Here is a 27,016-nt window from a genome sequence, read left to right as displayed (position 1 = left end):
GTCTCGTCGGAGTCTGAAGTCTGGATCCTCGAGGGAAGACGAAAAAGTGAAGCCGCTGGACGCTTGATGGTGCCTGATGCAGCAGGGTGGACACTCCTTGCTCACAAGGGAGATTTCTTCAGTCTTCTGTGGAGCAGATCGTCGAAGTGCAGAGTTTCTTCTTGTAGAGTTTCAAGTCAGGATTAATCTAATCTGGAATGGGACCAGCTCCTACCTTTATTCTCCTAAAGGGGGCTGTACTATGACTAGGTCCCTCCTGTGGGTGGGACCAGGAAGGGGGGTGGTTAAACCCCCTATCCTTTGTCGGGCCTCGCGCCAGAGCAGGGGCTGGAGTGCCCCAGCAACTGGTTTGAACCGGTGTATGCACAGGGCACCTTGTGTGCCCCAGTCATGTCTCATTCCTTTCAGGCCTGTCCTACCCAATACACAAAATCCTGTCTGGGGTGGTGCTTGTAGGAGAGTAGGGTCTGCAATCCTATGATCACCCCAGATTTTTGCTTTTTGCTTCACTGGTTTACGACTTTCCCTGGCTGTGGGCCTGCTAATCAGACCCACAGCCTAGCTGTTCTCTCTCTAAATTGACACACATGTACCTTAGGTGCATTTACCAATTGGTACTGGGCCACCTTATCAGTCCCTGTACAGTATACCTTAGGTATCCAGGGCATAGGTGTACCCAGGGCCTACCAGGGGCTGCAGCATGTATTATGCCACCCCTGGCTGGCCATCTAAATCTGACACAACTGGCTGCACGACAGCTGGGGCAAGGTGGTGTAATCACCCTTTGCTGTAGATATAGTATTCCTATATCTAACCCTAAAATGGACACATGTATTCCTATCAGTCACTCCTATGGAAGGCCTTATCAATACTGAAGGCAGAGTGCTTGGAATTATGTGAGATGGTGCTCTGGCATGTTTGCAGCTTGCGGAACCAAGTCCTAATAGCTGTTCCATGATAACACGTACCATATACTCTTAAGTGCATTATAATCCTCGCGGTTAATTGCCAACTTTGGTATCGCTTTATCAAAATATGTCGAGTAAGGTGTCATACGAATTGGAATACTAAACCCTCGCCAATTCTGGCGACGGGGTTAGCATTCCACCCTTCTAGAGGGACACGACATGTATGTAACTGTGAACCCCGGTTAAAGTTAACTCGAGCCTCCGCATCACAAAATGGATGTTGCCACCACAGACACAAGTCTGACCTCCTGCTGCTGGGAGTTCTTCCAGCGAGGAGAGCTTGGACAAAGGGTTTCCTGTCAGGGGCGGTGCTAGCACCATCCCAGACGGGGTTTTGTGTATCCCAGGTAGGCAGGGCTGAGAGGAAGGTGACTGCAAGTGGCACCCCGGTGCTCACTGTGCATATGCCGGCTTGAACCAGTTCCAGGGGCACACCAGCCCCTGAGCTGGGGAAAGTCCGGACAAGGGAGAGGGGTGTAACCACCCCCTTCCTGGTCCCACCCATGGGCAGGACCTAGTCGCGTGCCAGCCCCTTTCTTTAGAATAAAGGTAGGAGCAGGCCCCCTTCCCAATTTAGATAATTCTGAATCTTGACGACTTTCCACGAAAGGAACTCTTGATACCTTCTGAAGACTCTCCCTTGTGGCTAAGGAGTAGCCACCCTGCACCCGCAGGCACCATCTAAGCATCGCGGTTTGCTGTAAGTCCATCCTCCGGATCAAGACTGCCCAGCTCGACGAGACACGGATTCCCTGGCATCTCTGACCTCTACCTGCATCATCAGCCCAGCTGAGATTCGTGGGTGTGACGAGACCTGAAGGGACCGGCCATCTTCAAAACTGCACGACGCTTAACCAGCACGACCGCCGAGGGATCCTCGAGTGAGTGCTTTGGGATTTGAGAAGCCCTAACCCTGAGCAGCTCCAGCCCCCCAGCATCCACGAGATCTGCGTGGTGCCCTTCTGCTCTTTGCTGCTCACCGTGTTGTCCGGTCACTTGCCTGCTGGCTTGTGGCCCTCTTTTGACGACGTACCACGACGATTGCATAGCTTGTCTGGTTGCTCCAGACTGGCCCTTGCTCCCCTCCAACAGAGGAGCACCCCGGACCCTCCTGGTCCACTCCAGACGCCATCTTGACTCGACCGCGTGGGCTTGACTTTGCCAAGGTTTGTTGCCCCAATTCTGGGTCCAGCATCGCCGACAGCAGATACCTTTGTGGGACAGCTCGCACCTCCAGCCTGGTCGCCGACAACGCCTCCTAGCCCGTGTGACTGCAGAGTCCAGCGTCGCCCACTCACCTGGTCGAGGTGACTTCATCCAGTGCCATCCTGGTGCCCACCTAATCACTGGCTAGCGATTAAGAACCGAGTCCCCTCTGCTTTCAGGTCGTCTCCATCACCGATCCAGGCTTGGATCACATCGAACATCTTCACTGGTCGCCTGCCAGCAACAACTTCTTTCAGGCTCCATAGACTACAACGAGGATTCCTGACGTCTCTTGAACCCTATGCAGCCGCAGCCCCTGGGCTAGGTAACCTGAGCATTTTGGTGCTCCAACTGAGGTTCACTATCCAAGTGTCCACATCCTCCCGCGTGAGAGTGCACACTCTGCACCCGATCTCCCTAGGCCTCCTGCTCCTAACCTTAGGGTTCAGTAGTGTAGTCCTATAGACCCTGAAGCCTCTGGATCTTGTTACTTACCTGCTAGTATTTCGCATTCCACTTTTAGTGTATATGGTTTTTCGTGCCCCTCGGGCATTTGTGTAAATTGTGCAACTTAAAGTATTTTCATAAGAGTTTTGTTGTGTGCTTAGCTCCCTGACTCATAAAGAGATCAGGGTAGACTGGTTATAAATAAATACCCTTTTATTTTCATAACAACTTGTGTGGTGTCCTTTCACTTGGTGTTCAAGGGGTATATGTGATGGTACAACAGCTGGCTTCACACGCCCTCTAGAGTTTAGCCTAAAGACTGCTCTTGTCCATGCTACTAGGATAGCTGGTCTATAAGGTTGACTTACAACCAATCATCAATAAGGGTCGTTTGGTATGATACACAGTGATCATTAGAATAGTGAGCACTATATATCAGGCCAACTTCTCACAGTGCTAGCACCTCCCAAGGCAGGAAACCCTTTGTCCAGGCCTCCCTCGCTGGAAGGACTCTTAGCAGCAGGAGGTCAGACTTGTAACAACAAGTATCAACAGAGGGAGGTAGAGTATGGAGATAGGATTCTCACTCCACGGGCACTGATAATTTAAACAAGAAGAATCCTACTCAGGGTGTACACCTCAGGAAGTGGGGGACACCCAGTGTTGTGTTTAATACCCCTCACACACCAACAGGCCCCTTGGTGTCATGCTTCATCATCGGGGTCTTCGCACCCCGCTAGAGGGATGCGGCGTGCTACGACCAGCGGCTGCGCGGGAGCACTAGAGTGGTTGACCTCTGATTTGACGCACACCAGAGGTAGAGTCCATAATCAAGACTACTAAACCTCGCCTTGCACCTTTTTTATTAGCACCAGCCAGAGTTTTCGAATAAATTTTTCTCACAACCTACTGGCCAGGTGTCTTTTTAATCCTCACCACACCCTTCACTCACATTCTCCCATGTACCCCAGCACAAGCACATAACACACACCACACATAGTCAACCACTCTAGTGCTCCCGCGCAGCCGCTGGTCGTAGCACGCCGCATCCCTCTAGCGGGGTGCGAAGACCCCGATGATGAAGCATGACACCAAGGGGCCTGTTGGTGTGTGAGGGGTATTAAACACAACACTGGGTGTCCCCCACTTCCTGAGGTGTACACCCTGAGTAGGAGGTCAGACTTGTGTCTGCGGTGGCAGCATCCATTTTGTGATGCTGAGGCTCGAGTTAACTTTAACCGGGGTTCACAATTACATACATGTTGTGTCCCTCTAAAAGGGTGGAATGCTACCCCCGTCGCCAGAATTGGCGAGGGGGTAGTATTCCAATTAGTATGACACCTTACTCGACATGTTTTGATAATGCTATGCCAAAGTTAGCAATAATCACAAGGATTATAATGCACTTATGAGTATATGGTATAGCGTTATCATGGAAACAGCTTAAGGACTTGGTTCAGAAAGCTGCAGACAGGCTCAGCTCATGCTAGAGCACCATCTCACATAATTCCAAGCACTCTGCCTCCATGATTGTTAAGGCCTGCCATAGGAGTGACTTATAGGAGGATATGTGTCCATTTTAGTTTTAGATATAGGTATACTACATCTAAAGCAAAGTGCGATTACACCACCTTGCCCCAGCTGATTGATAAGTCAGTTGTGTCAGATTTGGGTGGCCAGTCAGGGGTGGCACAAAACATGCTGCAGCCCCTGGTAGGCCTTGGGTTTACTTATGCCCTGGGTACCTATGGTACACTGTACAAGGACTTACAAGAGTGACCCAATACCAATTGGTATTTGCACCTAAGGTACACGGATGTCAATTTAGAGAGAGAACAGCTAGGCTGTGGGTCTGATTAGCAGGTCCACAGCCAGGGAAAGTCTTAAACCAGTTAAGCAAAAAGCAAAAATCGGTTGTGACCATAGGATTGCAGACCCTACTCTCCTACACCGTGAACCGCAGGTAACGCCGGTGGGCCGGCAGGATGGGGATGTGAAAATAAGCGTCCTGCAACTCCAACGCTACCATCCAGTCTCCCGGGTCCAGGGCAGCTAAGGCCTGAGCCAAAGTCAGCATCTTGAACTTCTCCTTTTGGAGGAAGCCGTTGACGTTCCGCAGGTCCAAGATAGGGTGTAGGCCCCCTTTGCCCTTCTTGGGTACCAGAAAGTAGTGGGAGTAACAACCACACCCTACTTCTGGCCCAGGAACGCGCTCAATGGCCCCCTTGGCCAAGAGGGTGTAACTTTCTCTTGTAGAAGTTTCAAGTGATCCCCCGATACACTGTGGTACTGCGGAGGCATGGCTGGAGGAGACGCCTTGAAGGGGAGGGAGTAGCCGCATCGGACAATTTGCAGCACTCACCTGTCCGATGGGACAGTGCGCCAGTGGAGTTGGTGATGGCGAACCCTGCCCCCCACTGGCGTCACATGGGCCTGAAAGCTCGGACTAGGAGGGTTTTGAGGCAGATGCTGCAGGGGTAGGTGTGAGTTGTCCCCGGCCGCCGCCACGGCGGTTTCCACGTCCGCCACCGCGCTGTACGGTAGTCTGCGGCCCGTGGCTGGCAGGACGTGTGGGGGCGCCCCATCCTTGGCCACGAAAGGAGCAAAAGGCAGCCGTTTGCTGGCGCGGAGCCGAGTGGCCCAAGGACTTGGCCGTAGCCCTGGAGTCCTTAAAGCGCTCAAGCGCATGGTCTGCCTTGTCGCCAAGGAGGCGACGGCCATCAAACTGCATGTCCATAAGGGTGTTTTGGACATCAGCCGAAAAGTTGGCGGACCTCAACCAGGCGTGGCGACGAATCGCCACCGTCGTTGCAATCGCTCTTCCCAGTGAGTCCGTGGTATCCAGCCCACACCAGATGGAATACCGTGCCGCATCTCGACCCTCCGCAAGGGCTTGGGCGAGTTTAGTACGGACCCCCTCCGGACATTGTGGCAGCACGTCTGTGACCGTGTCCCAAAGAGAGTGGGTGTAACGGCCCAAGAGGCACGCAGTGTTGACTGAAGGCAACCCCAAACTCAGGGAGGAGAATACCTTATTCCCGTATTGCTCATACCTCTTGGATTCCCGATCGGTGGGAGCCATCGGGAATGGGGTCTGGGAGTTGGAGGCCTGGATGACCAGCCTCTCAGGGTGGGGTGGGTGGACAAGAAGGGTCGCCCGGAGCCGGGCGGTGGCGCCTGGCCACGTTCCTATTTACAGGTGGACCTGTAGCGGGCTTGGACCAAGTGCCCAGAAGAAAGTCTGACAAGGCCTCATTAAAAGGCAGCAGAGGCTCGGCCGAGCTTGCCTGCTGTTTAAGGACCTCAGTGAGGAGGTTAGTCCTCACGGCTGCGACGGGGAGCTAAAGGCCCAAGGCCTTGGCAGCCAGCGTCAGCACCACACTATAGGCAGCCCCCGCCTCAGTAGCCACGGTAGGAGGGGAGACAAAACCAGTGTCTGGCGAAGTGTCCAGACCACTGGCCTCCCCAAGCTCACCTGTCCAGTCCTGAGAAGACAGGCACTCACGTACCAGAGGGTTCTCGGACCCCTCCCAATCCTCCTCACCACCCATCTCCTGATACTCAGGGTCAAAATATGGGGCCGGGTCATAGAAGTAAAAATCTCCTAGCGGCGTCGAATACGGCGCTGAGCGGCGCCGCTCCGGCACCGGACCCGAATCGAGGGTAGGACCAGGGTCGTCATAAGGTCGACCGGCGGCGACCCGGATCCAGAACCGGATCCAACGGGGCCCTGCGGCGTCCAGACCGAAGTCGCTGACGGCGCCGGGGCCCGAAGCACCCGGCCTGCTTGGGGACCCAGTCGCCCCGGAACCAGACGGACGAGTGAGCGACCTCATGGCCATAAGGAAGGCATCGATCTCCTCCAGCGTCGCGTTCTGCCCAGGGACTGGTGGGTATGGAGCAGGCCGAGACGCCTGCAGCTCCAGGGAGCCGCGGGGGCGGTGTCGCCCGAACCCTTGGCCACGTCGCTTGCGGGACTGCTCCCTTCTAGCTTTGGACGTCATGGCCCGGCAGTCGGAGCAGTACTTGCGGTCGTGGTCGGTGCCAAGACAGTGAAGGCGCCAACGATGGGGGTCGGTAACCGACATCAGTCAGCTACAATCGACGCAGGGTTTGAACCTGGGCATCCCTACCGGCACCGTCAGAGTCAACAGACTTCCAAAGATGATCAAAAAGGATCGAAAAAGTTAGTAAAAAATTGACTAGGGTACAACTTTTTAACGGATCTGCGCTTGCTGGCTGGAAAAAAGAAGAACGGACGTCAGCACGAGGGCGGCGTCTAAGTACTCCGGCGACGTTATCTCGGTGCCAACAACGCCGACGACAGACGCGGAGCCGCAGACGCCTACCGACGCGCAAGGGTACTGCTACGCAAAAGTTTCCGGATCCAGTCTGACGCCTATTCAAAGGTAAGGAATCTAATACTAACCTGTTTCTTTCAGATAAGTGCAGCTGTCGCGCTGGTTTAATAAACCTTAAAAAGCAGCGAAGGAAGAGAGGCAGTGACGGGTGGAAGTGATTCACGATGTAAACAAGTGTCTTCACTTTTCAAGCACTCGCACTTGTGGCGGCATCCACCTTGCGGGAGCGAGCAGCGTCCAAATGTTTGTTATTAACGTAGCTGCGCCGCTGCTCGCCCCCGCAAGGTGGATGCCGCCACAAGCACGAGTGCTTGAAAAGTGAAGACCGATGGCTAAAGGGCCTTTTAGAGCAGCCCATGCCGATGCCTAAGCAAGACCTAAAAAGGAGGTCTTGGGTTTTGCCATGGCTTGAAATGGGAAAATAGAATTAGCAGTTTGAAACTGTCTGCCAGACAGCAATGGCAGGCTACTATTGCCTTGTCCACTTGTGGTGGCACATCTACTGCTGCAATCCACGAGAGACACTTTAACTTACAAGCCCTAGTTCTATGTATAGATTATTTTGGAGATCTCCCTATAAAACATACAATGCATAAAAAATAGTTACAATTAAAAATCCTTAAGAGCACATCATATACAAATTATTTAAAAAAATATTACAACTTCAATGTAAAATTACTTCGCTCCAACCATCCAATAACTTTATTCAGTCAATAACATGTTTCCTCAGGCACCAAGTTGAATACAAAAATCTACCTAGTCCAAAGACAACATAGCTGTGGATGTCTGTAGGAGAGTAGGGTCTGCAATCCTATGATCACCCAGATTTTTTGCTTTTGTTCTGGTTTACGACTTTCTCTGGCTGTGGGCCTGCCAATCAGACCCACAGCCTGGCTGTTCTCTTTCTAAATTACAACATGTACCCTAGGTGCATTTACCAATTGGTACTGGCCACCTTATCAGACCCTGTAACTCAGGGCATAGGTACCCAGGGCTGCCAGGGGCTGCAGCATGTATTATGCCACCCCTGGCTGGCCTCCTAAATTTGACACAACTGGCTGCATGACAGCTGGGGCAAAGTCGTGTAATCACCCTTTGCTGTAGGTGTAGTATACCTATACCTAACCCTAAAATGGACACACAGATTCCTATCAGTCACTCCTATGGCAGGCCTTGACAATCCTGAAGGCAGAGTGCTTGGAATCGTGTGAGATGGTGCTCTGGCATGAGCTGAGCCTGTCTGCAGCTTGCGGAACCAAGTCCTAATAGCTGTTCCATGATATCGCATACCATATACTCTTAAGTGCATTATAATCCTCGCGGTTAAATGCTAACTTTGGTATTGCTTTATCAAAACATGTCGAGTAAGGTGTCATACGAATTGGAATACTAACCCCTCGCCAATTCTGGCGACGGGGTTAGCATTCCACCCTTCTAGAGGGACACGACATGTATGTAACTGTGAACCCCGGTTAAAGTTAACTAAAGCCTCAGCTCCACAAAATGGATGCTGCCACCACAGACACGAGTCTGACCTCCTGCTGCTGGGAGTCCTTCCAGCGAGGGAGGCTTGGACAAAGGGTTTCCTGTCCGGGGCGGTGCTAGCACCATCCCAGACATGGTTTTGTTAATCCTGGGTAGGCAGGGCTTTTCAGGAAGGTGACTGCTGAGTGGCACCCCGGTGCTCACTACGCATAGGCCGGTCAGAACCAGTTCCAGGGGCACACCAGCCCCTGGCCTGGGGAAAGTCCGGCATGGCAGAGGGGTGTAACCACCCCCCTCCTAGTCCCACCCATAGGCAGGACCTAGTGACCGGGTCAGCCCCCTTTTTTAGTATAAAGATGGGAGCGGGCCCCCTGTTCAAATTAGATCATCTTTGGAATCAAGACATGACTTTCTGCGAAAGGACATCAAGATTTCTTCTTCAAGATTCTCCCTTGTGGCTAAGGAGTAGTCACCCTGCATCAAGCGGGCACCATCCTAAGAACACTGCGGTCTGCTGCAAGTCCTTCTTCACGAATCCGACGACCCAGCTCGACGAGACCCGGCTTCCCTGGCACCTCTGACCTCTACTCACCTCTACAGCAAAGCTGAGAACTGTGAGTGCGATGAGACCTCGAGGGACCGACGATCGCCAAGACTGCACGACTTCTTTGCAACAAGCCCACCGAGTCTTCCACTGGTGAGTGCTTTGGGGTCCGAGAAGCCCCAACCCTGAGCAGCTCCAGCACCGAAGATCAGCCCTCCAGCATCTCCACGATCTGCGTGGGGCCCTTCTGCTTTTGCGTGCTCACCGCGCTGTGTGGCTACTAGCCGGCTGGCTTGTGGCCTTCTACACGACGCCCGACGACATCACTGCTGCTGGTCTGGTTGCTCCAGACTGGCCCTTGCTTCCTTCTTCAAGAGAGGCAACCCGGACCCTCCTGGTCCACTCCAGACGCCATTTTGAGTCCACCGCGTGGGCTTGAATTTGCCAAGGCTTTGTTGCCCAATCCTGGGTCCAGCGACGCCGACAGCTTCAATCTTCGTGGGACAGCTCGCTCCTCCATCCTGGTCGCCGACAACGCCTCCTGGTCCGTGAGATCTGCGAGCACAGCGTCACCCACTCACCTAGTCGAGGTGACTACCATCCGGTGCCCTCCTGGTGCCCACTGACTACTGGCTAGTAGTCACGAACTTGGTCCCCTCTGCTTTCAGGTGTCATCTTCCTTCGATCCAGGCTTGGATCCATCGAACTTTCTTCACTGGTCGCCTGCCAGCAACTTCTTTCTTCCAGGCTCCTGGTCCGTCTACGAGGATTCCCGACGTCTTTTGAGACCTATGCAGCTGCAGCCCCTGGGCTAGGTAACTTCGGCATTTCGGTGCCCCAGCATAGCCTCACTATCCAAGGGTCAGAATCCACTTTCGTTTTCCTCCCACCAGGTCGGGTTCGCCCGAGAACACGAACTTTGTCTTTACTAGCTACCATAGACTTTGTCCCGCATCACGCGTGAGAGTGCACACTCTGCACCCGAGTCCCCTGGGTCTCCTAGAAGTAATCTGAAGATTCTATAGTCAAGATCTAGCGATTCCAAAGCCTATTAGTACTGTACTTACCTGCTAGTAATTTCGCATTCCACTTTCAGAGTATATGGTTTTCCGTGCCCCTCGGGCATTTGTATATACTGTGCTAACTTAAGTATTTTCGTAAGAGTTTTGTTTTGTGCTTAGTACCCTGTCCTCATAAAGAGTACAGGGCTGTTGTGATTTAAATAAATACACTGTTTATTTTCATAACACTTGTGTGGTGTCCTTTCACTTGATGTTCAAGGGGTATATGTGTGGTAAACAGCTGGCTTAACACGCCCTCTCGAATCTTTAGCCTTAGACTGCTCGTATCCACGCTACTAGGATAGCTGGTCTATAAGGTTGACTTACAACCAATCATCAATAAGGGTTGCTGGACTGATACATAGTGTTCACTAGAATAGTGAGCACTGCATATCAGGCCACCTTCTCACAATGTCCACCTTAGAGTTCCTTATTGCTGCTTTATAGCGCCTCGCACCCAGAACCTTGGCTGAACTGCACCGAAAGTTGACTTGATTTCCTAGGCTTATGCTCCTTTTGGGAAAAACAAAATAGTATCGATGGCACTTAACACTACATCCGGAAAAAAATATATTGGTTCTTTATAGAAGAGAAATGGTTTGCGAGCTCCAAGGGAGGACCATTAATTGATCAATTACAAATTTTAAGCCCTCTCCTAGATTTGAATCTTTTACGGATGCTATAGTTCCCCAATATGCTAAAACTTTATAGAGTACGTTTAGGATGGAAATTTGACCCACCAACAAGCCCAAGTTACCCCCAGTACCATATGCCAGGGACTTACAAGTCAATTTTACCAATTGGGGGTAAGTCACTTAAATATGCACCATTTTTAGTGTCAGGGTATATACTGGGTCAAGGCTGGCACAGCTCAGGGAATTTCAGCGATATTACACCAGTACCTAGTTGTCAAAATGGACTGATACTCTGCAAACAGGAGCGTCAAAGAAAGCTCCCTAACCGCATTTGGATTCACGGCGTGGCAGTGGGGAGAGGCATAGTAGTGATGGCCCAGCTCCAGACACCAGAGGAAACCTAGTGGGAGTCTGTCACAGACTTCTATCTGCGACAGTTAACAAAGGGTTTAAACACCCCAGGTTTTTTGGGGACACCCAGGAGCACAATTCGAGTGAAAAGCTCAAAAAGTATCAATATAATGTACAAAAAAAAATAGTCCAAAAAAATGGAGAGGTATTTCTCTCCAGATCTGCGCTAATGGCATTGAAAACAAAGAACTGTTGCCAGCACGCACCATGCACGTCACATGCGTGACAATGCAGATGCTGCAGGTCCTGAGGCAAACGACACCACCTACCGGTGCACAGAGGTACTGCTCACAAATTTCCATATCCATGCTGATGCTTGGGGAATGTTGTAAGGTGGATAATCTGCAGCTAGAAGGCTCCATCAGAGACTGAGGATACTTACATGGATATGAAATCTGCAGGAAGATTTTTTGACTAAAAATATATACACTATTATACTTCCGGATAAGAATACTTTATTGGAGCTAGATGTGTTTTTAAAAATGATGCATCACCATTACATTGTTTTAAACTGCTATAGAATCACTTACAAGTGCAACGTTCTCCTTTAAATCTTCCTTCAGTTGATCTCGCTCAGCTTCGAGATCCTCCTTTGCCTGATAAAACCCATCTCTTTCCAGACTCAGAGCTGTAACTTCCTTTTTCAATTCTTGGAATTTCTTTGCAGCTTCACTATTTTCTCCTTTTGCACTCTCTAAAGCAGCCACACTGGCAATTAACTGTTCTTCAAGATTTTGTATTTCAGAACCCATTGTCTGTTTCGCTTTCATAAGCTCTTCCCTCTCACCAAGTTGTTGTTTCTGTTCAGTGATTTTCTGCTGAAGTTCTTCCATTGAAGAGGTCAACTAGAGTAACAAATATCAAAGATAACAGAATTTAAAACCGGTTCGAAACATAAGTCTATACAGCAAATCAAACCTCAAAAGTGTCTGGACAAGTACGTAAAGTACAAGTTACTTACCTTCGGTAACAATGTATCTGGTAGAGATGATTCTAGCATCAGATTCCTTAACGTAGAATTATCCCCAGGCGTGAGACTGGACCCGGAAAACTTTCTTGCCCAGCATCCCTGCGCGCTGGGAGGGGGTGGCACCACCGTTCCCTCTAGGGGGCACGCACACCTCCCCTGACGTCAGTGCGCACCGCCTCGCGTGATGCGCGCACACAGGACGTCGCTCTAGAGAGTCGTGCCGCTTTAAAGAATAGAGCGGCGCAAAAATGAGGCACTTTTCCATGCGGTGGCGGCGGAGCTTTCGTGATGAGTGCAGGTAAGGAGGCATCGGGGCTTGTGGCTATGTGGGAGCACGGGGCAGACTGTGACCAGATAACATTTATAAAAAGAAAGATCATATTTTAAATGGAACTCTTTTAACTAATTTCATATATGGATGGAATTTTTTCTGGTTTTCAAAAAAACTCCAAGAGAAATTCTTTCAGTACATTGGAGCCATAACTGTTTCTCATTGATTATCCAAAATTATGTAAAATACAAAATCAATTAAACAAGACCAGGTAGAGAGCCATGCATACAACCACATACATAATTACTAAACGAACAAGTTACTTACCTTCGGTAACGATATATCTGTAAGAAACATTAGTTAGTGTTAGATTCCTTACCTTAGAATATCCCCAGGCGTCAGTCTGGATCCGGAAACTTTTGCGTAGCAGTACCCCTGCGCGTCGGTAGGCGTCGTCTGCAGGCGTCCCCTGCGGCTCCGCGTCCGTCGTCGGCGTCGTGCGCCGTGATGACGTCGCTGGAGTACATAGACGCCGCCTCCGCGCGCTGACGTCAGTTCTTTGCACACAGCATTTCCGCGCCAGGAGACGCAGAGCCATGAGAGAACCAACACTGGTGCCATGTAAAAACTAGGGCCCTGAAAGGGATGACCTTAACCCTAGGTATCAGTTCGCAGAACGGGGAGGATGGGTGGGTTCGGTAAGGAATCTAACACTAACTAATGTTTCTTACAGATATATCGTTACCGAAGGTAAGTAACTTGTTCATCTGAAAGAAACACGTTAGTGTTAGATTCCTTACCTTAGAATACATACCCCAGCAATACCAACCCCGGTGGTGGGTCTGCGAACCAATACAACTACACCAGAAAGTCCTGGAGGACAGAACGGCCAAAGAAGCCATCCCTCCGGACTTGGCTGTCCAGGCAGTAGTGCCTCGCAAAGGTGTGCAGCGAGGCCCACGTAGCCGCTTGGCAAATGTCCTGCAAGGGGACTCCCCGGCCCAGGGCAGTGGTAGCCGCCGTGGCCCGAGTGGAATGGGCCCTCAGCCCAACAGGAGGCTCCTTCCGAGCCAAAGAGTAGCACGCTTTGATGCAGAGGACGACCCATCGAGAGATGGTTCGTTTACAGACCGCCCGTCCCTTCTTCGCACCCACGTAGCCAACAAACAGTTGGTCATCCACCCGGAACTGGCGTGTGCGATCCATGTAAAATGAAAGCGCACGTTTTGGGTCCAGACGATGGAGCCGCTCTTCATCCTTTGAAGGATGCGGAGGCGGGAAGAAGGAAGGGAGGGTGATGGACTGCCCGATGTGAAAGGCCGAAACAACCTTGGGCAGGAAAGAAGGTCTAGTCCTCAGAACCACCTTATCAGGATGAATGGACAGGAAAGGAGGTTGGACAGAAAGAGCCTGGAGCTCACTCACTCTCCTGGCAGAGGTGATGGCAACCAGGAAAGCCGTCTTTAAAGTCAGGAGACGGAGAGGACAAGAATGAAGGGGCTCAAAGGGAGCACACATTAGAAAGGTCAGAACCAGGTTCAAATCCCACTGAGGCATCACAAACGGAACAGGTGGAAACATGTGAGTGATGCCTTTCAAGAATCGAGTTACAATCGGGGATTTGAACAAAGAAGGCTGATCAGGAAGCCTTAAAAAGGCTGAAAGGGCAGAAAGGTAGCCCTTGATAGTGCCCAGAGCAGAGCCCTGCTGGGCAAGAGAAAGAAGAAACAGAAGAACCTCCGAAAGAGGGGCAGAAAGAGGATCCACAGCCTTTGCTGTGCACCATGCCACAAATCTGTTCCACCGACAGGCGTATACCGACTTAGTGGAGGGACGCCTGGCTGCCAGAATAACATCACAGACTTCAGGAGGCAAGTCAAATGGCCTCAACTGCCGCCGCTCAATCTCCAAGCATGGAGGTGGAGACTGGACAGGTTCGGGTGGAGGACCGTCCCCTGCTGCTGCGACAGAAGGTCCTCCTGAAGGGGCAGGCGGATCGGGGGACCGACTGACATGCTGAGTAGCTCGGGATACCAGTACCTTCGAGCCCAGTCCGGAGCCACAAGGATAACTTGGGCCCGGTCGCGCCTGATCTTCTTCAGCACTCTGGGCAGAAGTGGTATAGGCGGAAAGGCGTATAACAGACCGCAACTCCACTCGCGCCGAAAGGCGTCGCCGTGCGAGTGCCGTCTTGGAAACTCCAACGCGCAGAACTGATGACATTGCGCGTTCTCTTCGGTGGCGAATAGATCTAACCAAGGCTCTCCCCATTGCAGAAAGATGCCTTGCGCCACGTCCGAGTTCAGACGCCATTCGTGATCCATCGAGCACCGACGGCTGAGTTCGTCCGCCCTGGCGTTCAGAGAACCTGCCAGGTGTTGAACCGTCAGAGTCACGCCCTGACGTTCCAGCCATTGCCAGAGGCGCAGAGCCTCCTGGCAAAGGGTCCACGACCCCACACCGCCCTGTTTGTTGCAGTACCACATGGCGGTGGTGTTGTCGGTGAACACCTGCACCACACTCCCGTTGACAAAGGGGAGGAATGCCTTCAGTGCCAGACGAATCGCCCGCAGCTCCAACAGGTTGATATGGAGCCGGGACTCCGCCGGAGACCAGATGCCTCTGATCTCTGCCTCTCCCAAGTGGCCACCCCAGCCCTGGAGGGACGCGTCCGTCACGACAACGTGCTCCGGTTGGGGAAGGGAGAGGGACTTGCCCCTGACCCAATCGCGGTCCGTAAGCCACCACTGCAGTTGTCTCGCAGTGCCCTCCGAGATCAAGACGTGGTCGGACAAGTTGCCCTGATGCTGGGCCCACTGAAACTTCAGGTCCCACTGCAGAGCCCGCATCCGCCACCGAGCGTGATGCACCAGAAGGATGCAGGAAGCCATCAGTCCCAGCAGCCGCAGCGTCAACCTGACCGAAACCCGGGATAGCGGCTGAAAGATGGGAATCAAAGCCTGAATATCCCGAACCCGCCGTTCCGGAGGATAAACCCGAAACTGCGCCGAGTCCAGAACCGCTCCGATGAAAAGGAGCTTTTGAGAGGGACACAGGTGTGATTTCGGCACATTGATGGAGAACCCCAGGTCGTGCAAGAGGTCTGCCGTCATCTGAAGGTGGTGGACGACTGTCTGGGGCGAGCCCGCCTTCAACAACCAGTCGTCTAGGTAGGGGAAGACTGAAACCCCCAACCTGCGCAGATGGGCTGCGACCACCGCCATCACCTTTGTGAACACCCGTGGGGCGCTGGTAAGGCCGAAGGGAAGCACGATAAACTGAAAATGCTCCTGGCCTACCGTGAACCGCAGGTAACGCCGGTGGGCCGGCAGGACGGGGATGTGAAAATAGGCGTCCTGCAAGTCCAACGCTACCATCCAGTCTTGTGGGTCTAGAGCAGCCAAGACCTGAGCTAACGTCAACATCTTGAACTTCTCCTTCCGGAGGAAGCCGTTGACGTTCCTTAGATCCAAGATAGGACGTAGGCCCCCCTTGTCCTTCTTGGGCACCAGAAAGTAGTGGGAATAACAACCACGCCCTACTTCTGGCCCAGGAACGCGCTCGATGGCCCCCTTGGCCAAGAGGGCCGTAACTTCCTCCTGCAGAAGCGTCAAGTGGTCCCCCGACACACGGTGGTTCTGCGGTGGCATGGCTGGAGGAGAGGTCTCGAAGGGGAGGGAGTAGCCCCTTCGGACGATTTGCAGCACCCACCTGTCCGAAGTGATCGTGCGCCAGTGAGCGTGGTGATGGCGAACCCTGCCACCCACTGGCGTCACATGGGGCCGAAAGCACGGACTAGGAGGATTTTGGGGTAGATGCTGCGGGGGAAGGTGTGGTCTGACCCCGCCGTTGTCCCCGACCGCCACCACGGCGGTTCCCACGGCCGCCACCGCGTTGGAAGGATTGTTGCGGCGCGTGGCTGGCAGCACGTGTGGGGGCGCCCCTTCCTTGGCCACGAAAGGGACGAAACGAACCCGGTTGCTGACGCTGGGTCGAGAGACCCAAGGACTTGGCCGTGACCCTGGAGTCCTTGAAGCGTTCCAGCGCGTGGTCCGCTTTGTCACCGAACAGGTGACAGCCATCAAACGGCATGTCCATCAGGGCATTCTGGACATCAGCCGAAAAATTGGCGGATCTCAGCCAGGCGTGGCGACGAATCGCCACCGTCGTAGACATAGCCCTGCCCAGCGAGTCGGTCGTATCAAGACCACACCGAATTGAATATTTCGCTGCATCTCGGCCCTCAGCCACAGCCTGACCGAGCTTTGCCCGCACCTCCATGGGGCATTCTGGCAGCAGCTCCGCGACCGTATCCCACACAGAGTGGGTGTAGCGGCCCAAGAGGCAGGCGGTGTTGCAAGACCGCAGGCCCAAACTAATGGACGAGAAGACCTTTTTGCCAAACTGGTCATACCTCTTGGATTCCCGGTCGGGCGGGGCCGACGGGAATGCGGACTGGGAGGTCGAGGCCTGGATCACCAGACTCTCAGGAGTGGGGTGGGTAGACAGGTACTTGGGGTCGTCCGGACAAGGACGGTGGCGCCTGGCCACGTTCCGATCAACAGGCGCACCTGAAGCGGGCCTGGACCACGTGCCCAACAGAACGTCAGACAAGGCTTCATTAAACGGCAGCAGTGGCTCCACTGGGCATGACTGCGGTTTGAAGACCTCGGTGAGGATGTTAGGCCTCACGGCCGCGACGGGGAGCTCAAGGTGTAAGGCCTTGGCAGCCCTCATCAGCACCACAGAATAGGCAGCTCCCTCCACCGATGCCACGGTTGGAGGAGAGATCAAACCAGGGTTAGGGGAGTCGTCCAAACCACTGGCATCCCCCAAGTCACCTGTCCAGTCCGGGTCATACTGGCACTCGCGAGCCAGAGGGTCCTCGGACCCCTCCCAACCTTCACCGTACTCCTCATCCTCTCCGTATTCGGAGTCAATGATGAAGACCGGCTCCTCGGGGTTCATGGGCCCCATCGGCGCCGGGACCGGCGTCGTGCGACGCCCGTCCGGCGCCGCGTCCGGCGTCGGAGAAGGTAAGGGGACGGCGCCGCCCGGAGCCGGCGTCGGAACCCCACCGCCGGCCGGAACCGGCAGTGGAGAACCGGCGCCGCGCGGGGGCGGCGTCGGGGGTAACCCCGATGGCAACGGCGCCGGGGAGGCCGGAAGACCAGCCGGCGCCGATCCCGAAGGCCCCTGCGGCGCCGGGGTCGGAGCCGTCGGCGGCGCCGGGGCCGGAGCACCCGACGGCGCCGAGGCAGGGACACCCGAACCGCTAGGGCCCCCAGACGGTAGCACTGGGCCCGAAGGCGCCGTAGGCCCCGTCGGAGAAGCGAGCGCCCTCATGGCCATGAGGAACGCCTCGATCTCCTCAGGCGTCGCGCCATGCCCAGGGACCGGAGGGTATGAGGCAGGCCGCGCCGGCGACTCTCGCGGAGCCGCGGGGTTGGGGTCACCCGAGCCCCCGGCCGCATCGCGCGAGCGTCGGGGGGAGTCGGGGGTACGATGACGACGCCCCGACTTCTTGTGCTTCTTACCTGACGAGCCTGACGAGTGGTGTCGACTTCCGGAGCGCCCGGCGCGGCTCCGCGACCGCTCCCTCGAACGCTCTCTCGACCTCCGGCCGGACCGGGACCGCTCCCGGTCCCGACGTGGGGCCGACACCCGGAGCTCCAGCAGCTTGCGGGACCGCTCCCGCCTAGCCTTGTTGGTAAGGGCCCGGCAGTCGACGCAGGAGTCCACGTCGTGGTCAGGGCCCAGACACCGGAGGCAGAGGCGGTGATGGTCTGTGACCGACATCGTGCGCTCACAGTCATCGCAATTCTTAAACCCAGGCATCCTATCAGGCACCGTAGAGGAAAAAACAATTGAAAAACTTGGTCAAAGACCGGAGTACTGCTCTTCAGATCTGCGTCCACTGGCGCGGAAAAAAGAAGAACTGACGTCAGCGCGCGGAGGCGGCGTCTATGTACTCCAGCGACGTCATCACGGCGCACGACGCCGACGACGGACGCGGAGCCGCAGGGGACGCCTGCAGACGACGCCTACCGACGCGCAGGGGTACTGCTACGCAAAAGTTTCCGGATCCAGACTGACGCCTGGGGATATTCTAAGGTAAGGAATCTAACACTAACGTGTTTCTTTCAGATATACATTCCATTTCAAAACAAACAGACATCCTATAACGTTGTATCTGTTGTCCAGTATAAGACCAGAATCATTAGATCTACAAATGAAAAAACATTGGTCATAAATTGGCTGACGCGTTTCGGTGGAAAGGATGCGGTTAGATTGCAGTCATCTCGTAGGCTAAGTTTAACTGTGGGGGTTTCCGCGATGTCAGTTCCTTTATCTGGCAGGCTTGCTAGGACTGTGACACTCATGTTACATCTCCGGTTTTTCAAAAGCATCACATTTGAAATTAATGTATCTATAAACACAAGCACTCGGTTTATATTGGTGTAGTGTATATGCCCGGTGTTTGTGAGGTATTCTCCGTGTTAAAAGTACTTATAGGTCAAGAGGGAGCTTTCTAGTTTGTTTTGTATTGCTTCTTCCCCTCTACTCCCTGACCTGAAATTATCTGAAAGAGGGGGTCCCCCTTTTCTATTCAACAAAATACGAGTGGAACAGAGGGCAGAAAGGCACAAAATACGAGTGGAACAGAAGGCAGAAGGGCACAAAAAACGAGGGGAAAACGAGTGGAACAGAGGGCAGAAAAGCACAAAACACGAGTGGAACAGAGGGCAGAAGGGCACAAAAAACGAGGGGAGAGAGGGCAGAAAGGCACAAAAAAACGAGTGGAACAGAGGGCAGAAAAGCACAAAATGCGAGTGGAACAGGGGGTAGAAGGGCACAAAAAACTAATGGCAAAGAGGCAAAATACAGAATACAGAAAAATTGGGGCAGCTAAGAACAGAAGGCAACACGGGCAGAAAGGCACAGGGGCAGCGAGGGGATCAGAAGGGAAAACTGGGCAGAGAGCACGGGGACAGCGAGGGGAACAGAGGAAAGAAAAAGGGACACGGATCATGTACAGGCAGCAGGGAAGACAGACAACAGCAGTCACAGACACAGCAATGAAAATACAGGCACTACAATACATTTGCAAACTGCCCTTAAGAACCTTATTGTAGCGCTGTATGTGTGAAAATGCACCATCTTTTCAATTTTTAAAGTAAACGTTTTGAGTGCCATTTGGCGCCGCAGACACGCGCAGTTTGGTTCCTGGCACACATAACCATGGTTGCAGCGCACAGACACCCTCCACTGCCACACACAGAGGAAATTATTTGAGAGAACATTGGGTGGCACCACGTGACTCCGCCCCGATGTCCTCCGCGGGCGTGACGTCAGTGAGGTCACATAAGCCCCACCCCGGCGTGCTGATGTCAGTTTGCCTCGGAGAACTTTTCCGTGCCACAACGCTGAGCCATCACAACAAAACTGAGGAGAGCATGAGAACAGTGTGCGAAAAAACCAGAGAGACAAAATAGAGAGAAACAAAAGGTGAGAAACACCACCAGGTGGCACCAAGGCACCAGAAGGTGACAACAGCAGGCCAGAGCAGGAAAGGAGCAGAGCACCACTCTGAGGAACAACTTGTGCAAGCCAAGGCGAAAGCACCCGGCGGCAGTAAAGCACAAGAAGGCCAGAGCAGCGAAGCCATAGCAAGAAAAGCTCAAAGCACCACTCCGTGGAACCATCTGGCCGGCCAAGGCGAGAGCCAGCCTCGAGGCCAAGCATGTGAAAAGGCTGTGACAGGAAGAGAGGAGAGAAAGAGTCTACAACCACAAGGGGAAGGGCCACAAGCCCGGAACAGAAGAGTAACAGTAATCCCCAGACTACACTGCCAAGGATGGCCATACCTCCTGAAAGGAGGAGGAGGCAAAGGACAGGTAATCGATCCACAGACTACAGCGCCACCTGAAAGGAACAGGAGGCCAAGGACAGGTAAAATAACCCCCAATGAAGAAGACCAGGTGGGGATCAGAAACTAACAACAGAGGGAAAGAGCAAAAGTAGACCATCATGCTGGAGATAAACCAGCTGGAGGGTTGCCTGACCAGAAGACAACGAAGAGGACACCTACAGAAGACAAGGCACCCAGAGGGAGGCGACTGCAGAAACCCAAGCAGAGGGTCCTCGCAGAACGGGGAGGAAGGGTGAGTCGTGAAGGAATCTGCGGCTAGAATCGTCTCTACCACATACATAGTTACCGAAGCTAGGTAACTTGTACATCTGACAGAGACTACTAGCCGCAGATTCCTGAACGTAGAATAGATACCCTAGCCATACCCAAAAGGGAGGAGAGCCTGTGAGAGAGCCTCCCCACCAGGAGAGACACAGGGCCCCTGCAGGGGACACGCCACAGGGACAAAAAGGGAAAGGCAAGGATATTCTAAGCACCACCAAGGGAGAACTGCCCAACATCCCGCAGGGGCAGACAGCGCCCGAAGAGCCACAAGTAACACAAGGACCACCTCAACCCCTAGGGAGGAGAGGTAGAACCGGAGACGGGGCCCACTTGAAGAAAAACCCAAACACACCCCTGTCTCAGCAGCGGACAAGACAGGGACGGCTGCACAGCTAAAGCACAGACAGAAGAAAGGCACAATGGTATAGAAGAACAACAGGCCTGCACTGGTATGTAAAGCCAGCAGCAGACAACACCACGGAACGGTGCACCCAGGTAAGCCAGACGAAGGTAGAGGCCAGGAAAGGCCAAGAAGGGCCAGGACACTCCCCAAGGGAGGGGCCAGCACACACGGGCCCATGATAGAAGTGGAACCAGGCAGGGCCACAAAGTAAGGCCGCAGACAGCAGACCAGGCTAGTGACAGCGGTCCAGGAGAAGGACAGACCGGGGTGCAACGCAAGCCACTCCAAAACCATCAGCAAGAGGATCGCACCTGTGACATACCGTGACGCCACAGAGAGCAGAGGCCCGAAGGACGACCACAACTCCCCAGCACATGATAGAGCTATATAATAGCTACCATTACCCCACATAGGGCATGTTACGTCCCAAGAACATGGGAACCCTTTTAGGAAAAAGTTTCCTCAGCAGAGGACAACAGAAAGATCTGTGGAGGAACCGCAGACGGCTTGCCAAGCAGCCAAAAAGAATACACAGAAGACCTAATCTCAGGGCCAACACGGCTTACCAACAGCCAAAAGTAAGAGTTACTTACCTTCGGTAAGGATGTATCTGGTAGAGATGATTCTAGCCACAGATTCCTTAACGTAGAAATATCCCCATGCGTGAGACTGGATCTGGAAAATTGGCATCACGCTACTCCGACCTGACGTTGTCCGCGTACGTTACATCAACGAGGTCACATAAGTCCTACCCCGGCGCGCCTTTCTTCGGATAACTTTTCCGCACCACAACGCGGAGCCATCAGACAAAACTGTGACAGTACGGGAACAGTGTGTGAAAGAGCAGAAACATAGAAAAGGAATGGTGAGGAACAACACCATGAGAGGCAGTGCCAGACACTGCAGCAACTAAGGGCAGGGAAAAGAATAAAGAACAGAGCACCGCCCTGATCAGCAACCCTGCCAGTACGGAAATAGCCCCCCCCCCCCCCCCTATAGACAAAGAACATATAAAAAAAATTAATAACATGTAGCAGGACTACAACCCCAATCAATAACAATGAAGGGGAACGAGTTTGGAACAAACAAGGAACGAGAAAACTCCAAGACAACCCCAGCACAGAATGTGACATACCCCATAAGGAACAAGGGCAGAGGCCCGGCCAAAAGAACCGAACCCAGCGGGCAGCAGAGAAGCATAGGGGCCAGAACCCCTATCACTGAATCAGGGAAGAGAGGGGGGTTTGAAGGTAGCCCCAACCTGGAGCAACCAGAGCGTGAGGGCACAGAAGCACCTATAAACCTATAGCACAAGTTACTACTTGTGTAACGATATATCTGTAAGAGACATTAGTTAGTGATAGATTCCTTACCTTAGAATATCCCCAGGCGTCAGACTGGATCCGGAAACTTTTGCGTAACACTACTCTTGCTCGTCGGTAGGTGTCGTCTGCGGCTCCGCGTCCGTCGTGATGACGTCGTCGGAGTACTTAGACGTCGCCTCCGCATGCTGACGTCAGTTCTTAGACACAGCTTTTCCGCGCCAGAAACGCAGAGCTGTGCTAAAATCCAACACTGGTGCCTTGAAACTAGGGCCCTGAAAGCCGATTACCTTAACCCTAGATATCGGTTCGCAGAACGAGGAGGATGGGTGGGTCGGTAAGGAATCTATCACTAACTAATGTCTCTTATAGATATATCGTTACAAAAGTAGTAACTTGTGCATCTGAAAGAGACACGTTAGTGATAGATTCCTTACCTTAGAATAGATACCCCAGCAATACCAACCCCGGTGGTGGGCCTGTGAACCAATAATCACACCAGAAAGTCCTGGGGGACAGAGCGGCCAAAGAAGCCATCCCTCAGGACTTAGCTGTCCAGGCAGTAGTGTTGTGCAAACGTGTGCAGCGAGGCCCACGTAGCTGCCTGGCAAATGTCCTGCAAGGGCACTCCCCGGCCCAGGGCAGATGTTGTCGCCGTGGCTCGGGTGGAGTGAGCCCGCAAACCAACAGGGGGCTCCTTTCTAGCCAAGGAGTAGCATGCCTGGATACACAAGATGATCCACCGGGAGATGGTCCTCTTGTGTACCGCCTTTCCCTTCTTCGCGCCCACGTAACCAACAAAGAGTTGGTCATCCACCCGGAACTGGCGTGTGCGATCTAAGTAGAATGAGAGCGCACGTTTTGGGTCCAGACGGTGGAGCCGCTCTTCCTCTTTAGAGGGGTGCGGTGGCGGGAAGAAGGTTGGCAAGGTGATGGACTGCCCGATGTGGAAGGCTTTGACAACCTTGGGCAGAAAAGAAGGTTTAGTACACAACACAACCTTGTCCGGATGGACAGAAAGGAAAGGAGGAGTACAAGAGAGGCCCTGGAGCTCACTCACTCTCCTGAAAGAGGTGATGGCAACCAGGAAAGCAGTCTTCAGTGTAAGAAGGCGGAGAGGACAGTTGTGAAGTGGCTCAAAGGAGCGCACATCAGAAATGTAAGTACAAGGTTCAAGTCCCACTGAGGCATCACAAACGGAACAGGTGGAAATGTGTGTGTGATGCCTTTTAGGAATCAATTTACAATAGGGGACTTGAACAAAGATGGCTGATCAGGCAGCTTCAAGAAGGCTGAAAGGGCAGAAAGATAGCCCTTGATAGTGCCCAGAGCCCTGCTGGGCAAGAGAAAGAAGGAAGAGAAGAACCTCAGAAAGATGGGCAGAGAGAGGATCCACAGCCTTTGCGGTGCACCATGCCACAAATCTGTTCCACCTGCAGGCGTATACCGACTTTGTGGAGGGACGCCTGGCTGCCAGAATGATGTTACAGACTTCAGGAGGCAAGTCAAATGGCCTCAACTGTCGCCGCTCAATCTCCAAGCATGGAGGTGGAGACTGGACAGGTTCGGTGGAGGACAGTCCCCTGCTGCTGCGACAGAAGGTCCTCCTGAAGAGGCAGACGAACCGGGGGATCGACTGACATACTGAGTAGCTCTGGATACCAGTACCTTTGTGCCCAGTCTGGACCACAAGGATGACTTGGGCCCGGTCTCGCTTGATCTTCTTCAGCACTCTGGGCAGAAGTGGTATAGGCGCAAAGGCGTACAACAGACCGCAACTCCACTCGTGACGAAAAGCGTCTCCGAGCGAGTGCCGCCTTGGAAATTCCAACTCGCAGAACTGATGACATTGCGCGTTCTCTTCGGTGGCGAATAGATCTAACCAAGGCTCTCACCACTGCAGAAAGAAACCTTGCGCCACGTCAGAGTTCAGACGCCATCCGTGATACATCATGCACCGGCGGCTGAGTTCGTCCACCCTGGCGTTCAGAGAACCTGCCAGGTGTTGAACCACCAGAGTCACGCCCTGATGTTCCAGCCATTGCCAGAGGCGCAGAGCCTCCTGGCAGAGGGTCCACGACCCCACCCCGCCCTGTTTGCTGCAGTACCACATGGCGGTGGTGTTGTCCGTGAACACCTGCACTACACTCCCTCGGACAGAGGGGAGGAATGCCCTCCGTCCTAGACGAATCGCCCGCAGCTCCAAAAGGTTGATATGGATGCGGGACTCCGCCGGAGACCAGAGGCCTCTGATCTCCGCCTCTCCCATGTGGCCTCCCCAGCCCTGGAGGGACTCATCCGTCACGACTACGTGCTCCGGTTGGGGAAGGGAGAGGGATCTGCCGCTGACCCAATCGCGTTCCGTGAGCCACCACTGCAGCTGTCTTGCAGTGCCCTCCGAGATCAGGATGTGGTCGGACAGGTTGCCCTGATGCTGGGCCCACTAAAACTTCAGGTCCCACTGCAGAGCCCGCATCCGCCACCTGGTGTGATGCACCAGAAAGATGCAGGAGGCCATCAGCCCCAGAAGCCGCAGCGTCAACTTGACCGAGATCCGGGATAAAGGCTAAAAGAGTGGAATGAGAGCCTGAATATCCCAGACCCGCTCTTCAGGCGGATAAACCCGAAACTGCGCCGAGTCTAGAACCGCTCCGATGAAGAGGAGCTTCTGAGAGGGGCACAGGTGTGACTTCGGCACATTGATGGAGAACCCCAGCTGGTGCAGGAGATCCGCCGTAGTCTGGAGGTGGCTGACGACTGTCTGGGGCGAGCCCGCCTTCAACAACCAGTCGTCGAGGTAGGGGAAGACTGAAACCCCTAGCCTGCGCAGATGAGCTGTGCCCACCGCCATCACCATCGTGAACACCCGTGGGGCGCTGGTAAGGCCGAAGGGGAGCACGGTATACTGAAAGTGCTCTTGGCCAACCGTGAACCGCAGGTAGCGCCGGTGGGCCGGCAGGACGGGGATGTGGAAATAAGCATCCTGCAAGTCCAACGCTACCATCCAGTCTCCTGGGTCCAGGGCAGCTAGGACCTGAGCCAGTGTCAGCATCTTGAACTTCTCCTTCCGGAGGAAGCCGTTGACGTTCCTTAGGTCCAAGATAGGGCGTAGGCCACCTGTGCCCTTCTTGGGTACCAGAAAGTAGTGGGAGTAGCAACCACACCCTACTTCTGGCCCAGGAACGCGCTTGATGGCCCCCTTGGCCAAGAGGGCCGTAACTTCCTCCTGCAGAAGTCGCAAATGATCCCCCGACACACGGTGGTTCTGCGGTGGCATGGCTGGAGGAGTCGCCTCGAAGGGGAGGGAGTAGCCCCTTTGGACGATTTGCAGCACCCACCTGACCGACGTGACTGTGCGCCAGTGGGAGTGGTGATGGCGAACCCTGCCACCCACTGGCGTCACATGGGCCTGAAAGCACGGACTAGGAGGGTTTTGAGGCGGATGCTGCGGTGGAAGGTGTGCACTGACCTCGCCGTTGACCCCTACCGCCGCAACGGCAGTGTCCACGGCCGCCACTGCGTTGGGTATTACCCTGCGGAGTGTGGCTGGCAGCACGTGTGGGCGCACCCCTTCCCTGGCCACGAAAGGAGTGAAAGGCAGCCGATTGCTGGCGTGGGGCCGAGAGACCCAAGGACTTGGCCGTAGCCCTGGAGTCCTTAAAACGCTCCAGCGCATGGTCTGCCTTGTCGCCAAAGAGGCGACGGCCATCGAACGGCATGTCCATAAGTGTGTTCTGGACATCAGACGAGAAGTTGGCGGACCTCAACCAGGCGTGGCGTCTTACCGCCACCGTCTTTTTCATCGATCTACCCAGTGAGTCGGTGGTGTCCAGTCCACACCGGATGGAATATCTGGCTGCATCCCGACCTTCCACAAAGGCTTGGCCGAGTTTGGCCCGTACCTCCAACGGACATTCTGGCAGCACTTCCACGACCGTATCCCACAGGGAGTGGGTGTAGCGGCCCAAGAGGCATGCGGTGTTGGAAGACCGCAGTCCCAGACTAATGGATGAGAAGATCTTTTTGCCATACTGCTCATACCTCTTGGATTCCCTGTCCGGCGGAGCCGAAGGGAATGCGGTTTGGGAATTGGAGGCCTGGATGACCAGGCTCTCAGGGGTGGGGTGGGTGGACAGGAAACATGGGTCACCCGGGGCCGGGTGGTGGCGTCTGGCCACGTTCCTATCTACTGGCGAACCCGTAGCGGGCTTGGACCAAGTGCCCAAAAGAACGTCAGTCAAGGCCTCGTTAAACGGCAGCAGAGGCTCGGCTGAGCATGACTGCGGCTTAAGGACCTCAGTGAGGAGGTTAGTCCTCACGGCCGCGACGGGGAGCTCAAGGCCCAGGGCCTTGGCTGCCCTCATCAACACCACTCTATAGGTTGCTCCCTCCTTGATCAGGATACCTTAAGAAGGCTGAAATGGCCGAAAGATAGCCCTTGATAGTGCCCAGAGCAGAGTCCTGCTGAGCCAGAGAAAGAAGAAAGAGGAGAACCTCTGAAAGAGGGGCAAAAAGGGGATCCACAACCTTTGCTGTGCACCATGTGACAAATTTGTTCCATCTGCAGGCGTATACCGATTTTGTGGAGGGATGCCAGAATTGTGAGAAGTTGGCCTGATATATGATGCTCACTAGTTCTAGTGATCACCTTGTATCAGTCCAAACAACCCTTATGGTGATTGGTTGTAAGTCAACCTTATAGACCAGCTATCCTAATGGTAGCATGGACAAAGCA

At 53.9% G+C, this 27,016-nt stretch overlaps 1 protein-coding gene across 1 annotated transcript in view; it reads right to left on the bottom strand.

Moving 5' to 3' along the window:
• Positions 1-27,016, bottom strand: part of CENPE (centromere protein E) — a 1,817,274-nt gene that overhangs the window by 393,272 nt on the left and 1,396,986 nt on the right. Inside the window, exon 45 of the mRNA XM_086962044.1 lies at positions 11,649-11,963. Within this exon, the coding sequence (XP_086818170.1) occupies positions 11,649-11,963 (315 nt within the window). The remainder of the gene's footprint in view (positions 1-11,648; positions 11,964-27,016) is intronic.

This window comes from Lissotriton vulgaris, chromosome 3_1, assembly GCF_964263255.1.
Source record: "Lissotriton vulgaris chromosome 3_1, aLisVul1.2, whole genome shotgun sequence".
Classification (NCBI taxonomy): Eukaryota; Metazoa; Chordata; class Amphibia; order Caudata; family Salamandridae; genus Lissotriton; species Lissotriton vulgaris.
Note: the sequence above shows the minus strand (reverse complement) of the source record. Positions and strands in the feature narration are given on the sequence as shown.